Here is a 14,560-nt window from a genome sequence, read left to right on the forward strand (position 1 = left end):
CCATCTTTTTCCACAAGTATGTGGTAAACGCAATCCTAAGACAGTTTATTTTATTAAGGGTTCCCCCATTACTCCGCATCGCTCATTCAAGGACCTAGATATACTGGTTGATGATCAACTTCAATTTGACAAACACATCAATCTTATTGCCTACTCTGCTAAACTCAAGTCCCGCCAAATACTGAAAACGTTCCAATGGAAAAACCCGTGTTTATATTTCCGTCTCTACGACACCTACATTAGACCGGTCCTCGAATACTGTTGTGAACTTTTCGATCCATCCAATGCCACACTTGCCAATAAACTAGAATCTCCTCTTCGTTTTTTCACCAGAAAAGTCTTTCAGAGATGTAATATGGCCTTCAATTCATACACCGATCGCCTATCCCAGTTCTCTATGCTAACCACCCTTCATCGCCGCACCCTTCTAGTTCTTCGTACCTATCACAAAATTGTTATAAACTCATACCATTTTCCCTCTGTGTCGTCCTACATTCTTCCCAGCCATTCTAACAGAGCCCCGTATTTGTTCAAAATCAACGGTCAATACTTTGACTGCTTCCTTCACAGAAACTTGTCTATGTGGAACCGTGTATGTAAGGCGATAAATTTTAAGCTCAGTCCGGTGGCGTTTGCTAAGCGAGTAGGAGCGACCCCTTATGATATTCTGATCCCTCCCACTTGACCTACAGGACTCTAGTCGGTCCGTCTGGTCATTTTACTTTTTATTTGTACAGGTCCCATTTCTTGCCAAATTATTATCTATCGATTTCCCCATGCATTGCAAATAAAATATATCAGTCGGTTTGCGCCCCTCCGGGGCTGAACCTCCTGGCCTCCGGTTACAGTACCCGTAATCTTGCAAAAACGTTCCTACATTTTTATTCAGGACCTCGAAATTGGAAGTTGTGAAATTCAGTGTATTAGGAATTAGAAATTTAATAATTGAAGAATTTAAGATACCGTATTTCCTCTGATAGAAGTCCATGGACTTCTGTTTTTCAACTTCTTTTTCAAGGTGGACTTCCATTAGAAGGTCGTCTTCTGTTTTTCAGCAATATAATTTTTAAAAATCAGAAATTTGGCAATTCGGAAGTTAAGAATTCTTAAATTCAGTGTTTTGAAAAACTCGAAACTTTCATTCTGCCCTTCTAAATTCCAAAATTCTGAATTTATGCGATTCTGAGATCCCGGGATCTCAACTTTGAAATTCCGGAATCCTGAAATTCTAAAAAGTTCTGAAATTCTAAAAATCTGAAATTCCGAAATTCCTAAATTTAGAAATTAGAAAGTTCAGGAATTGAGAAACTTTCGAGTTCTAAAATCTCAGTTTCGAAAATTCTGGTATTTTGAATTACCGTATTTTCTCTAATTGAGGCCCATGGGCTCCTATGTATTAGAGGGTGGTCTTCTATTTTTCAAAACACCTTGCGGATGGGTTTCTATGTATTAGAGGAAGTACAGTATTCAAAATTTACTGAACTTCTGTTGGAAATTCCGAACTTTAATTTTGAAGATCTTGTCAAAGGTTTTTTTTAATTTCAAAATTCTGAGTCTAACTCTGAAATTAAAACTGTAAATAGAAAAGTCGGTTTACACTTTACAGGGGCTGAGCCTCTTTTATTTGAAATCTCGGAACTCAAAACTTTGGAAACTGTGGAAGTCAGAAATACGGAAACCCAGGTATTTATAAACTGAAAGTTTTGAAAGTTTTATATTTGAAAGTTCAGAAACATGCGAATCCGAAAGTTCTTTTTCGATATTGAACCTCGGATGGAAATTTCAAAATTTCCGAGTTTCTGGAAAAAATCGAGTTTCTGAACTGAAACAAACTGCTGAATTCTTTTATTTTCGAACTCAGAATTTCAAAAACTCATACATATTTTTCCAATTTTCAAGTTTCCGAGTTTCCAAATTCTCTAGCTTCTGGAGTTTTGAATATTTAAGTGTTCAATTTTTGAACTTCGAGAAGTTGGTAAATTTAGGAAGTGTAAAGCCAGAGATTTGGATTCAAAACGTCCACAACGTTTTTTCTGATGATCCTGAAATCTCGAAATTCAAGAAATTTGAATTAGAAGATTCAAAACTTGGAAACTCAAACACTCTAAAATTCTAAAGTTTTTAAGATTTGAATATCGGTGAATGCAAACTCTTAATCATTTTTGCCACTTTTGCGAACCGTCGCCCTCTATTCAGGACTTTGGGATGTTGGAACTTGCCTCTGAAAAACGAAAATGCAAAATTTACCGATTTATCTACCAAATTGTTATCCCAAATTTGTTGATAACACAAAAATTATTCAAATTTCTACTTTCGATTTGAAACTAATGAAACTGGGAAAATCTTTGCTAGGGTTTCATTCAAACTGATTAAAAACAGTCAGACATTTTCATATTCATTCCTGAACTCTCTACAAAAAACCAAAAAAATTGTCACCGATCGGGCTCGAACCCGCGTAGCGCGGGCAAAAGAGCGGGCACAGTGCGTTAACCGCTACACCACGGGTCGCCAGTGAGGGAGGGAGAAATGGCGTACACGTGTGTGGGATTTCCTCCCCCATTTCCTCTCTCGCCCTCCTCCCTCCCCTTTCTGCTAACCTTCTTTTACTGTGGTGAAACAAAGGAACGTCTCCAGAAGATTTCAAAATCGAAATTCCGAAAATAGAAAGGCTCGGGCCATAACTAATAAAAATTTCCGATTCGCCTGCCCAGGTTTCAGCTCAATCGGTTAACTTTGAATGGGTGAACCGTCACGCGACATACATCCTCACATACGGAATTTGGTGAATGTTATTAGTAATGATTATATTATGAGACTTCGTCTATGACACTCCGCTATACCACTGGCTGTTTTCTATCTGAAAATTGTCTCATTTGACAAGTATTGTCAGTGGAACAACGGAGTGTCGTATTGAAACATCCCTTCTTTCCATTATCATTTCCATAACTCCCGTTCCAATTATCGCTGATTGTTCTTTCAAAAATAATTCCTAATAAATTCGGCACTTTCTTCTGAGTTAATTCTGTGGGCACAAGGGGCGCAGAAATCAATTATTCGGGACACATCGAGATGAATCACTCGAATCTTTTTTTACTGGTTTCGTCAGAAGCGAAGGATGCGCAACTAATCTCGAATTTTAACTAAAAAAAGAGAAGACCGTAAAGAAGACCATGAGATAATCAGATGAACTACACATACGAGACTGTGAGAGAGAAGTTTAATTAGATTGTAATTGTATTGTAATGAGGTGCTCAAAAAGCATTTGGTGTTTCTTCAAAGGCTTTGGACCAATGAAAAAATTTATGGTATTGAGTAAATCCCGTCTCTTCAGTGTTTATCGAAGAAACTAGGTAAAATGTTCATTTCCATTCAGTTCTTTGAAAACATTAGATTGGTGCAGGTGAAAACATATAAAACATTGGGTTGGAGAGAAGCATATTAATGCATTCTAAAAGATCATGTCGGTGGGTTCATACAATAAAAAGGTATTATAGGATGTTACGAAGAATCGAAGATGAAATAGGGGAACCTTTACCATTGTTCATTTTCTCCTTCTTCATTCATTTCTTCTTCTTGCTCGTTGATATTCATTATCCATTCTGGTATTTCTTTCCCTGCTTCCTGGAGAATATTCACGAGACTGGGGATGATTTCTCTGTCACTTTCCTCATCGAGAAACGTGGTGGATACGCCAGTGAATCCAGCTCTAGCGGTTCGTCCAATGCGATTCACGTATTCGTCGAATCCTTTCTTATCAGGCATATCATAGTTGATCACATGATCGAGACCTGCGATATTCAATCCGCGAGCACAAACATTCGAAGCCACCATACATTGAAACTTTCCATGACGGAAGTCATCGAGAGTACGATCACGTTGTTCTTGGTTCTGACGACTATGCATCTGAATACATGATTCTTGTACCAAGAAAAGGTTTTAAAACATACTGAAATACAGGAAACACCGCAACTAGAAATATTCGAAGCGAGCGTATCACAGAATTTGACGGAATTGACAAAAATCAATGTTTTCTCTTTCTCAATGCGAGCATCAGGAAGAATGGACATTGTGTTTTCATCGAAACCAAGGAGTTTATACAACTCAGATCGTTTCTCAGAACGAGGAACAGGAAGAATATGCTGATCGATATTAACATTAGCAGTTCCAAACTTGTCCACTTGGAGCATTGTGTATCCCTCTTTGACAATTTTCGGCAGGTCTTGAGCTTGCAAACTTTCCGAGAATGAAGCACTGAAAAATATGGATTTAAAAATTTGAAAACTATAAAATATCACCTGAAAAGAATAGTCTGTTGAGTGCGCTCTTGTGGTGAACCAATGATCTTATTCACTTCTTCTCCAAAATCGGTAAAGTCGACCATGCGATCAGCTTCGTCTAGTACAACGAACTTCATCTTGTCAAGAGTGATATCGCCCGACTCCAAAAAGTCATTGAGACGTCCCATTGTGGAAACAAGAATACCGAGTTGCTGAAAAGTATATAATGCAAATCAAATAACAACAGAATTTTTAAACTAACATCAAAATTAGAAAGATGTTGAAGGTTTGCACTGCGAGAGTATCCACCATATGCCAATCCACACTTGAGTCCTGTTTGATAGGTTAATTGGCGAGCAGTGTTGAATGTCTGATTTGCTAACTCCCGAGTCGGTGCAATAATGAGAAGACTGAAAATGACATCCGATGCTTTTTTTCATAAAATTTGACAGTACCGCGGAGACGGCTTTTCATCCTTGACGTTATAGTTTTGTAGGCGATCCTCGAGCAAGTTGATCACCAATGGGAGCAAGAATGCCACTGAAATGATTGGGCGTTTTTGTGAATAACACTCAAACAGAAAACAAATTATAACTAACAGGTTTTTCCACTGCCTGTGTGAGCACAAGCGACGACATCATGTCCATGTAAGATTTGATAAAAAGCAGCCTTCTGGATCGGAGTAGGTCGGTTCATCTTCATACGAGTTAGATTGTCATGAACTTCTTGTGGAAGCACCTTGAACGCTTCAAATGTGGCAACATCCGGAATAACGTTGTCTCCCATTGAAGCAACAACTTTCTGTTCGAAGTTCATTCTATCGTCATTGTTGACAGCTTCACTGAACATATCTTCTTCTGGAGCAAAAACCACGTCGTATGAAACCAGAATGTTGCCTTCTACTGAAAATCAAACCAATGTCGTTAGTATGATGTTGTTAGACAACGGTAGTTATTGGCTATCAGGCGTCTATCCCAAATTTTCAAGATGACCATGAAAATATTTCCCGTTTAAAATTATAAGAGAATATGGCTAAGTATTTTGAATGTTGACACACTATTATTTTCAGCCCATTTTTAGATGCCCCCGAAAATGTTTTTTACACAACGGACTGAACGGCTCAGTATCCAAGGGTACATCGGAAAAGAGTACATCGAGTTCTTAGGGTACATTGGATCAGAGGGTACATCAGTTCTTAGGGTACATCTGAGAAGTAGGTTTAAGGGGTACATCTGGCGTTGGTTCTGAGGGTACATCGGAGAAAGGATCCCAGGGTACATCGACAAGTTCTTAGGGTACATCAATTAAAAATTTTGTAGTTGTCAGCTGGGAGATATTTAGGTTTCACTGCACTATTTTATTTGTTTTTTTTTGTCGATTTGTTTGAAAATGTACAGTTTTTCATAGTTTTATTGATTGACCAGCAAGCTGGTGAGCCTTCGGCGCGATTCCATCTATTTTTTTTCAAATCTTCGTTTCTCACTTTTTCTAAATAAAAGGGTCACGTAAATATATATGTATTTTTCAGTTTTTTCAAAAGTCCACAGACGGACACGAGGACGGACAGACGCCTCTAGCGTTTTATTAATAAGGAAGATTTGTTTATTGGAGCTTGTATCCACAGAATGCGATAGATGTACTATTACATTTTGAGCCTGCCGAAGAAAACAAATCCTTGGAATATCGCAACATGATGATACCTTCAAAAACAACAAGAGGGCCGACCGGCGACATTAAGAGATGATTTTGAGAGCAAACTCATGTCAACAAAAAACCAGTTTTATTAAAAATTAATGAAAACTACTACTGTTTATTACGAATTATCTGGTCCTAGTTTCTGTATCCCAATCTTTCTGGCGCTTTTACATCGCGTTTCGGCAGTTTTCGTGGAATTGCAGTGGACTGCAATGTACATTTGGCGAGTTCAGTTTGTTCCAACGCTCTTTTCGCAGATTTCCTGCTGGAAGATCTGTAACAAATAAGATTTCTAGTTTAGCATGCAACATTATATTCTTACCTAAAATTCGTAGTAGAGGACTCATTTTTCTTTTCTACACGGTCATTCGTTCTATTCAGTCTGTGCATTTTGTCTTCTTTGCCACTATCATCCGTGTCGGCGTACATATATCCATGGAAAAACTTCTCCTTGAGTGAAGGCGAGCGAACATTATGAGGAGAGCCGGAAGATGAACTGTGACTTATAGAACTGTTAATTCTTAAGATCGAATCGGTGATAATATCAATATTATCGTCGCACGAATTGCTGATTACAGAATTTTCTGGTCCTTCTGTATCCACGAAAGATTCCAACAGTATCCACGAAAGATTCCAACATCAGTGTTCATTGTAGTGTTTTCCTTTTCAATGAGCAGAGTCTCATCGGTTCTTCCTTGGCCGTCAGTGTCCTGCAGATCCTCTGTAGAAGCTTCTGATTCCGAGCCTTCGATTCTAAAGTCCAATCTAAATACACATAACGCATCAGAAAACTAACCCATGGATAGTTCGAGAAAAGTTTTTCCGGGAGTTCTTAGCAAATTTTCGCCGGTATCGTCTAGATTCATTCTTTCTCCCGTTTATTGACTTTTCCTTTTGTTTCTCAGTGAGCGATTGAATAAATTCGGTGAAATTTTTCAAAGCATTTGCTAAGCAATAACTTCATTATTTTTTCCAAATCAACATCAATCTGGGTGATCTGAGATCCAACTCCTGTGAACTCAGGAAATTTGAAACAGTTGAGAGGAAATTATACTGTGGAGCTGAAATATGTTTTTTCTTTGTAAAAATCAATCTTGAAATTAGTCGTTCTCACCAATTCAACAATTTCTGCAAGACATCTTTACTTAAAACTGTGAAGTACTCGGCTTCGGACCACAAATCTGGAACCATTTCTACTCCAAGATTTTGAAATTCGAATAATGAGTCTAGGACTCAAAATTCAGACCCAAATCACTGCAATAATTCAAAAATTAATTATTTTCTGCGAAATTCTGCGAAAGAGTTTATGAAAAACGGCCAAAATTTATTGAAAATCGAGAAAATAGGACGAAAAATTAAAAAAAAAAGGAGCCCCGTAAATCGACACGGCCACTGCCACTGCTGGCCTAGAAAATTCTGGAAACTCTCCCATGGGAATTTTACGCATTTTTTGGAATACAAACACAAACATAGCAGTAAAGTACACGTTTTCGAGAGAAAAACGCATTTTTAGTATAAAAAATTTTTTAAAGCACAGGGAGATAAGACACGGAAGCGAGCGATTGGACACAGCGACGGAAACCACTGAAATCAATGACCTGGCCTAAAAATTAAAAACTTCAGACAAAATTACCCTATTTTTGAGCTCTTCACTAATTTGGGAAGACAAAAAAGAGATGTTTCATAGTTTTGCTGTCTAAATCGGGATTTCTGCATTCTCATCAAGACTCTCAAGCTCTCATCGGTTTTCGTTTCGTCTCCACAGAATTCGAAACCTACAGAAAAATAAAACAGAGAGAAAACTAAGAATACGGGAAGTTCAGTCCTAATTTTCAGGAGTTTCAACTAGCCAGTACTAGTTTACATGTCTTGTCTTGGAAAACCTTCCGGAAATTGTTGCTAATTCCACCTTCAAACTTTCTTCCTGCTTTAGAAACCACCGAAGATATGTACGGGTCGCGGTGGGCAAGGTGAAAATCGGTGAAGTAGTCTAGGGGTGAGCGTACGTGCACACAGGTCCTGGGCGATGATGCGCATAAAGGACCCGATCCATATGCGATCCTCTAGAAGTCCGTTTGACACATATCGCGAACAACGAGCTGCGATGAGTCTCATATGTGTGCGATGCGGGAGAGGCTGAATCGAGTGTTCCGAATGCGCGCGTATCCGGATCCGCATTGCAAGCGTGTGCCCCATATGCCCCGTATATGCCCCATACCGGCGTCCTTTCCCTGTACCCAATTCATCGGCGCGTCCTCCGTCGCCCATCCATTATGCGTATGCGCGCCCAGGACCTGTGCACGACAAAATGCAGAGGCGAGTTCAAACCCTACCTCATCCACATTTTTTGTTTCTGTGAAATTGAAAACAAATTTCGTTTTGGAGTCTTTTTAGTGATTTTATAGATACATGTTTCCAAATAAAAATCCGAAAAGTTTCCGAGAGCTTGAATTTTTTAATTCATGATGTTTCCTGTTCTGGAACATTTGAAGAGAGTTTTTGGTTGAAAGTTACTCATATTGTTTTGATAAAAATCGAATTTTCCACCTTTTTTGTACAGCGAATTTCAGTATGATAAGCTCCAGGAAAACAAGCTATAATAAATGAATCAATCAAAAAAAATAAATAAAAAAACTGTACATTTTCAAACAAATCGACAAAAAAAAACAAATAAAATAGTGCAGTGTAAACCTAAATATCTCCCAGCTGACAACTACAAAATTTTTAATTGATGTACCCTAAGAACTTGTCGATGTAACCTGGGATCCTTTCTCCGATGTACCCTCAGAACCAACGCCAGATGTACCCCTTGAACCTACCTCCCAGATGTACCCTGAGAACTGATGTACCCTCTGATCCAATGTACCCTAAGAACTCGATGTACCCTGGATGTACCCTTTTCTGATGTACCCTTGGATACTGGGCCGGACTGAACCGATGCATGTAAAATTTGTTACATATTTAAACAGCTTCACACTCACGATCGCGTGGTCGAGTTGGGCACTCGGAAGCCCAATGTCCTTCTTCATTGCAACGACGACAAGGCTCCGTAGGTTCGATGCGTACACGCTCCTCGGGGCAATCTTTTGCGAAATGTCCCTCTTTTTGACAGTTTCGGCACGGCCCGAACGGAACTTTAGGCTTATCGCAATCCGTTGAGAAATGTCCGACTTCGTTGCAGTTTCTACATGGTAGGTTTGGTTGTTTCGGCTTTGGACATTCTCTTGAGAAATGACCTTCTTCTCCACAATTGTGACAACCGCGAGGTTTATCACCACCAAAGTTTTGGGCATCCTCTCCCCAGCCTCCGCCATTTTTCGTGCTCTCAACTATAAAAATTACTTTGGACTGAAATTTAGAATGTTCTCACCGTCAAACCCATCGTCCTTCTTAAACTGACCAAAACTACCGAAAGCGGGTTTATTGGTGTTTGAAGCTCCAAACCCATTCCCACCGAATGCGCTATCTGCAGCCTGATCGTTTCCCGACTGTCCTCTGAATGAAGAATGCTTTGCTGTGGAACCGAAAGCACTTCCAGCTCCAGTTGATTTAGATCCAAAACCTCCAGGAAAATAAGATGATCCGAATCCAGATGTCCCAAATCCAGTTGCACTGGCGTTGGCGCCAAAAGTACGAACAGATTCCAAAGACGCTTTATTTTCAGATGCAGAAGATGTTCCGAACCCAGATGTCTCAAAACCAGTTGCACTGGCGTTGGCTCCAAAGGCACGAACAGATTCGGTAGGCGCTTTGTTCGCAGATACAGAAGATGTTCCGAATCCAGATGACTTGAATCCAGTTGCACTGGCGTTGGCGCCAAAGGTACGAACAGATTCCGAAGATATTTCGAATCCAGTTGCACTGGCGTTGGCTCCAAAGGTACGAACAGATTCGGAAGACGCTTTGTTTGCAGATTCGGAAGATGTCCCGAACCCAGATGACTTGAATCCAGTTGCACTGGAGTTAGTGCCAAAGGTACGAACAGATTCCGAAGATGTTCCGAATCCCGTTGCACTGGCGTTGGCGCCAAAGGTCCGAACAGATTCCGAAGACGCTCTATTTTCAGATGCAGAAGATGTTCCGAATCCAGATGTCCCAAATCCAGTTGCATTGGCGTTGGCGCCAAAGGTACGAACAGATTCGGAAGACGCTTTGTTTGTATTCACACCGAAATCACTTCTAGTTTCAGAGAATTTATCAGACTGAGGTGCAAAACTGGCGGTGTTCATTCTTGAATCGGTATTCACTCCAAATGTTTTCGGTTGAGTCGGGCCGCCAAATCCAGCCCCTCTTCCGAATCCGAATGATTTCGTATTTCCTTCGACATCCGGTTCATTTTGTTTGGACTCCGCAGGAAAGCCGAATCCAGACTGCTCCGGTCTTCCGGTTTGAGCAACCTCATCCAATGCTGGAGATTTGCCAAATGAGACAGTTTTTGGGATTTCTTTGACGCATTGTGGTTCCGGCTTATAATTTTTCTGAGAGTCAGAGCCGTTGGGATAAGACGCGGCCGACTTTGCCTGAGAAGAAGTTATGTCATTGTTAGCAGTTTGAACTGGAGAAAGTGCTCTGAAATTGAGAAATTTATCTCTGGCCGCTTTTATCTCCATTACCTTGGCGAATCTATATCGAACGTGTCATCAGTTGATGCCGCTGGGACCGGTGCGCGCGTAATTCTAACAGGAGGCAGCATGCTGCTAGTCTTAGTGATAATCGGTCCACGAAATCCATCGTCTTTTCTTGGACTGTAAGTGAAACATTATTAATGCACTCAATGGGAACACAAACCTTCCCCATCCATCGTCGCTATCATCTGCAGCAGCTGAACTGTCCACTTTCATTGTGCCCATCTGCAAGGACACCTCATTGCTTGGGCGAACATCAGCCATTTGAGGTTCCAGCGCGGTATCCAAGTCAACGAGTTCCGCGGTATGTTCTTCGATGGTTTCCATCTTCATCCGTGATTTCTCGACCTCTGATTTAGGAAATGGCTTGAATCCCATTTCAGTTATTGGTTTCACAGGAGCTGAATGATTTCAGGTATTTTCGTTTGAAATCGCACTTACCTGGAGTTGGCACCACATTCTTCCGCTCAACGGCAACTTTGACCTCCGACTCTTCGATGTCGCCCCATCCATCGTCGGAGAAGCTGGAAATAAACACTATAACCAAATTTTAGAAAATAATTTTTACCTCATTGTGTGTAGATTTTATTAAGAAGTTTGTTGATTAGGTCTGTAATTAAAATTATCTATTTCTCTAGAAACATAATGAACAATGAGGACAAATTAACACTGGAACGAAGTGAAGGTATCATCGCAGCTAACGATGTGGAATCGAATCACTTCTGCTGAAGAGAAAAACGGCAAAATTTTTGTTTTTATGAAACTCGTAGTTTGAGATTAGTTCTCGCCGGTGCTACGGTAATGGGGTCTGAAATTCCAGCCAAATTTTCAAAGTCGATTTTGACACCAAACTTTGACAAAAAGTTTCCTATAGTTTTCTCCAGTTTTCCCCAAAGTTTCAGCCAGATTGGAACACTCTCCGAGTTTTCGCGGTTTTTTTTTCCTTTTTTGCCGACTCCCTGAATAACCCCATAAGAAATTATTCCTGCACATCAAACTTTGAAAGCTCATGGTTGGTCCCGCAGCGAAAACAACTACGGTTTTTTGAATAACTGCACGCGCCGTCGATACCGTACTTTGGAAATTTTCTAGTTTGATCAATTTTTGGTTTTTTTTCATTTCATAAGGAAATTCAGCTGATTATTCAAGAGAATCTGAAAAAAAATCAACAAAAAAAGCAGAAAAAATCTTTATTATGAAGTTCTTCGTTTTCTTTCAAGTTATTCACAGTATTCGTGTTGAAATCTTCAGCAGGTCCGCCTTTTGCGAATTCCTGCTGCTGGAACCGTTCACCGGCTCCCATGATTTGTGAAACTCTGCTAATTTTCCTCACAAAATGTCCATAATTCCTGGAATGTCATGATCACTGTTCGATCTCAACTGCCGATGATCTGCGTTAGTAATGGAGTCGCAATAGTTAGTCGACTTTGTTGGGTGTCGTTTCAAAAAGGGACACATTCAAGTTTTACAGTTCGTATGCCTCAAAATCAATTCCGTTTGATGATGTTGGTTCGTAGTGTTCTTCGACCTTCTAATAAATCACAGTTGTTGTGATACCTGAACTATCTGACATCAAGAAGTTCGCAATGTATTCATGTCGAGTACAATATTTTTGGAAGCATTTTTTTATTGAATACAGAAAAACTGTCCAAGTCGATTAAGCTCTGTTTTTTTTTCTTGGAAGCATTCTGGACCTTCTCTCTGATAACTGAAGCACTGCAAACAAAATTTCATTTTTTGAGATGAGCACTGAAGGTGTATGTATTTTGGCGCGTTCAAAGTTGATTTCCAGGAGTATTTTCCTGGAAAAACGATGTCCAAAGCTGCCATTGTTTTCCAGAGGCCTCCGCTTCGAGACTCGCCGTAAATCGACATGAATCAACAGGAAGAACACAGCCAAAACGAGTGATACAGTAGTTTACTGTTGCTGTAAATCTGAAAACATTCGCAGCTTTGGACAGCGTTTTTCCAGGAAATTACTCCTGGAAATCAACTTTGAACGCGGCATTTATTACATTGAACAATATATAAATTGAGTTGTCCCTTGTTTTGTTTTTATCAATCGCATCGTAAAATCTATAAATTGATGCAATGCATTGTTCAGAGCAGACAAGCATAATATTTCCGAAGCATTTTCTTGAATTTTTGACTACAGTATGTCAAAGGCGCATGCGAAAAAGTTTATTGCGGGCCTCGAGCGGAATTATTTCTGATACTTTTTTTGTTTTTGAAATCAGTTTGTGTCAAATTTTCTCACAATTTATGCGCTTTTGTGATGGAAAAGTGTGATTTCTAGTTTAAAACTTGTATGTTGAAAAGTTCCGAAAATTCCGAAAAATTGAAAATTGGAGTATTCCGAAATTCCGAAAAACTGAAAATCGGAATAATCCAAATTTCCGACAGTCCGGAGAATTTAGAAAAGGCTATTCCGAAACAGAATTTCAGAAAAATGTGTTGGAAAATTTATTTTTACTCTAAACCGCTAGGGAAAGTGATAGATTTTAATACATCCAGAATTTTTTTAGAAATTTGGAAAAAAAAACAGCATCAGTAAAAATAGGAGTGCTTCCTCTGATTGAAGGGCCCCTGTGATAGAAGGGCATGTTTAATCCAGACGTTTTACGGTCAGCATGTTCACGTGTTATCGTTTTCCACCGGCATTCCTCGCAACTAATGTCTTTTGACGTCTCATTTTGTTATTGTGAAAAAGAAAAACCGACAGAAAGGAGGAGCGGTGGCGCGAGTGAAGAGACACAGAGCGGAGATACATGTCAATATTTATTTCAACTGCCTCGTTTTCGTACACTTTTTCTGCGTCGATATGCGCGCGATGTCGACAGCAAAGGTTTCCTGAAAAGGGCATATCATCTTCTTGGCGGATCATTGTGATAGCTGTCTCGAAAGCCCAAAAAATTGTGTTGATCAGAAAACTGGCTAGGAATTTCTAGGAGTTTCAGTATTTACAGCTAGAAGTTTGGAAACTAGAATACGCTTTTTTGGATATAAGCAAAGAAATTGATATCTTCTACAATAGCGCCAGAGTCCAGGAACTTTTAACAACCAGGTGTCTTCTTCAATAGCCCATTCTTTTCTTATTCATTGTTATTTTGAAACGGTGTTGAAACAAGTAGGAGAGAAGATTCTCGACTTCCTTTGGTTGGCCGATGCAAAATTGCTGCAACCACCAATGTCGCGTCGTTGTCGGTCTCTACACTGGCTCATCACCAACTGTAAGAGGGTATATGCAACCTGTGTCTGCCTGCGCCTCTTAATGCAAAGCACATAAGGCCGCATGTCTCCTCGTTTCTCTCGCAGCCTGACTTTCTTGGTTGGTCGTCGCCCGTTCTTTTCACAAATAACGCCAAAGTGAAACACAGTCTGTTTGGGCTGGTGTCTTTCTTTTCTTCTTCTACCTCCTTCTCATTGCTTCAAAAGACAGCCAGTAGGCGACCGCCTCGCACGACCGCCACGCGTCGCCTTGCCTTCTAATCGTTATTATATTCACTACTATTGGAAGACACCCCACGACTTGTCTCGCACTCTCCGCCCGGGTTCCCGCTCCCTATCATCTGACTGCCGAGCTTGTCTGCGTCTCTGAACAACACCACTACCCTCGTCGATTCGCATCGCCCTCGCGGCCCTTGACATCCGTCTTTTTGTGGGTTTCCTTGAAAATAAGCTTGTGTGTATGTGCCTTCTCATCGTCTCATCTCATAAAAAACACCCAATCATTCGCATCTTTTCAATTACATCTCTTGTTCTTTACCTCCGTAAAGTTTAATGATTTCCGAGCGATCTTTCATTGTCTTTTTTTCAACGGTTCCAGTTAAAAAAAATTATCGTTCAACTACTTCAGACTAATCTCGGTAAAAAATTGAATCGCGTACAAACCATTTCCAAAAGGATAGCGACCGGACGAAGGTCGCACGAAATGGTCAAGTGACAAAGATTGAGCCGCCGAGA

General features: G+C 40.1%; 1 protein-coding gene across 1 annotated transcript; it reads right to left on the reverse strand.

The window, feature by feature from the left end:
• Positions 1–3,531: 3,531 nt before the first annotated feature.
• Positions 3,532–11,170, reverse strand: Cbr-glh-4 (the record flags this gene model as incomplete). The annotated part of the gene is made up of 16 exons (XM_045237423.1): positions 3,532–3,903; positions 3,948–4,251; positions 4,296–4,489; positions 4,540–4,687; positions 4,733–4,817; positions 4,877–5,179; positions 6,295–6,314; positions 7,087–7,153; positions 8,768–8,805; positions 8,868–9,071; positions 9,115–9,301; positions 9,343–10,541; positions 10,586–10,717; positions 10,761–10,998; positions 11,039–11,121; positions 11,166–11,170. The coding sequence occupies 16 exons, from the start codon at positions 11,168–11,170 to the stop codon at positions 3,532–3,534; spliced, it is 3,579 nt and encodes a 1,192-aa protein (XP_045094732.1).
• Between the last annotated feature and the right edge of the window lie 3,390 nt (positions 11,171–14,560).

Source organism: Caenorhabditis briggsae (genome assembly GCF_000004555.2).
Source record: "Caenorhabditis briggsae complete genome, chrI, whole genome shotgun sequence".
NCBI lineage: Eukaryota > Metazoa > Nematoda > Chromadorea > Rhabditida > Rhabditidae > Caenorhabditis > Caenorhabditis briggsae.